Genomic DNA, 1032 nt, shown 5'->3' with positions numbered 1-1032 from the left:
GACACCCCTGCATTAAGGAAAACAAATGAACCCCACATGAGCAAGCGCTCGGCACCAGAAGCAAGGAATAACTCCCGGACTGCGGGGGGTCATCTGTCTCTAGTGGTTGAGCAACAGGGGGAGGGTCCAGTGAACAATGGGCACAACAAAAACCATATCAGCAATAGTAATAGTAGTCCCATGATGGCAGCAACATCATCAGCAAGTGTAGTGGGGTCCTTGCATAGAACAACCAACCAACATTGCCCAGCATGTGTCACTCACCCACAAAGTACTCCATCATGGCAGGCTGGTGATGAGGAGACGGAGCCAGGCGCAGCAACTCTTCTCCGCGGGGCACTGTGGGGTAGTTGATGGCCTGCACGTAGATGCTGTGTCTTTCCAGCAGGATGTCGCACACCTTGGTGTTCAGCTCTGCATTGCCCACCTGCAGAATGGAACGGCAACAGAAGCAACAGCGATGATCAAAACCTGGTGGACAGCCATTGCTAAGCTACTCAACTGAATCAGAATGACGGCAGTCATCCTGACAAGTTGCGTAGTGTAATGTCACCACTGGTTTATGACACATGAGAATGATCTTTTTTATTTATTTGTAATTTTTTTAGGCAAACCTCCATACCCGTATGGGGATGATGTGGCTAGGACAGTGGACCACAGGCAGGCCCTTATCCATGAGCAGCTGCCTCATGTGTTTAACGTTCCTTTGGTGGGCTCTGCGCAGGGATTGCCCCTCGGGGCCCCTAAGGACCCGCACGGACTCCAGGGCTCCGGCCAGCACCATGGGGGGCAGGGCGGTGGTGAAGATGAAGCCAGCCGCAAAGGATCGCACTGTGTCCACCAGGGCGGCGCTGCTGGCGATGTAGCCTCCCACACAGCCGTAGGCCTTGCCTGGGAGGGCAGAATGTTTGTGAGGTCAGAGGACACATTTAACTTGAAATACAGGATATATATTTCACTGAAGCAAACGGTTTTCTATTTCAGAGGGGGCTTATTCACACAGTAAGATGGTGAAAATGGTGGTTCAGCTCC

General features: G+C 52.3%; 1 protein-coding gene across 1 annotated transcript; it reads right to left on the bottom strand.

Moving 5' to 3' along the window:
- Positions 1-218: 218 nt before the first annotated feature.
- Positions 219-916, bottom strand: LOC109509344 (5-aminolevulinate synthase, erythroid-specific, mitochondrial-like). The gene is made up of 2 exons (XM_019859206.1): positions 623-916; positions 219-427 (listed from the first exon to the last, which is right to left on the bottom strand). The coding sequence occupies exons 1-2, from the start codon at positions 782-784 to the stop codon at positions 257-259; spliced, it is 333 nt and encodes a 110-aa protein (XP_019714765.1). The 5' UTR covers positions 785-916; the 3' UTR covers positions 219-256.
- Between the last annotated feature and the right edge of the window lie 116 nt (positions 917-1032).

Source organism: Hippocampus comes, unplaced genomic scaffold, assembly GCF_001891065.2.
Source record: "Hippocampus comes isolate QL1 unplaced genomic scaffold, H_comes_QL1_v1.1 C16861688, whole genome shotgun sequence".
In the NCBI taxonomy this organism is placed as follows: domain Eukaryota; kingdom Metazoa; phylum Chordata; class Actinopteri; order Syngnathiformes; family Syngnathidae; genus Hippocampus; species Hippocampus comes.
The sequence above is the reverse complement of the archived record's forward strand: the minus strand, read 5'-3'. Positions and strand labels throughout refer to the sequence as shown.

What these genes read in the sequence shown, in the direction of transcription:
- LOC109509344 (XM_019859206.1), bottom strand. Translation starts at nt 784, where the DNA reads ATGGTGCTGGCCGGAGCCCTGGAGTCCGTGCGGGTCCTTAGGGGCCCC. An exon ending in GCCACATCATCCCCATACGG is followed by an intron (nt 428 to 622) that starts GTATGGAGGTTT and finishes TCCATTCTGCAG; the next exon opens with GTGGGCAATGCAGAGCTGAA.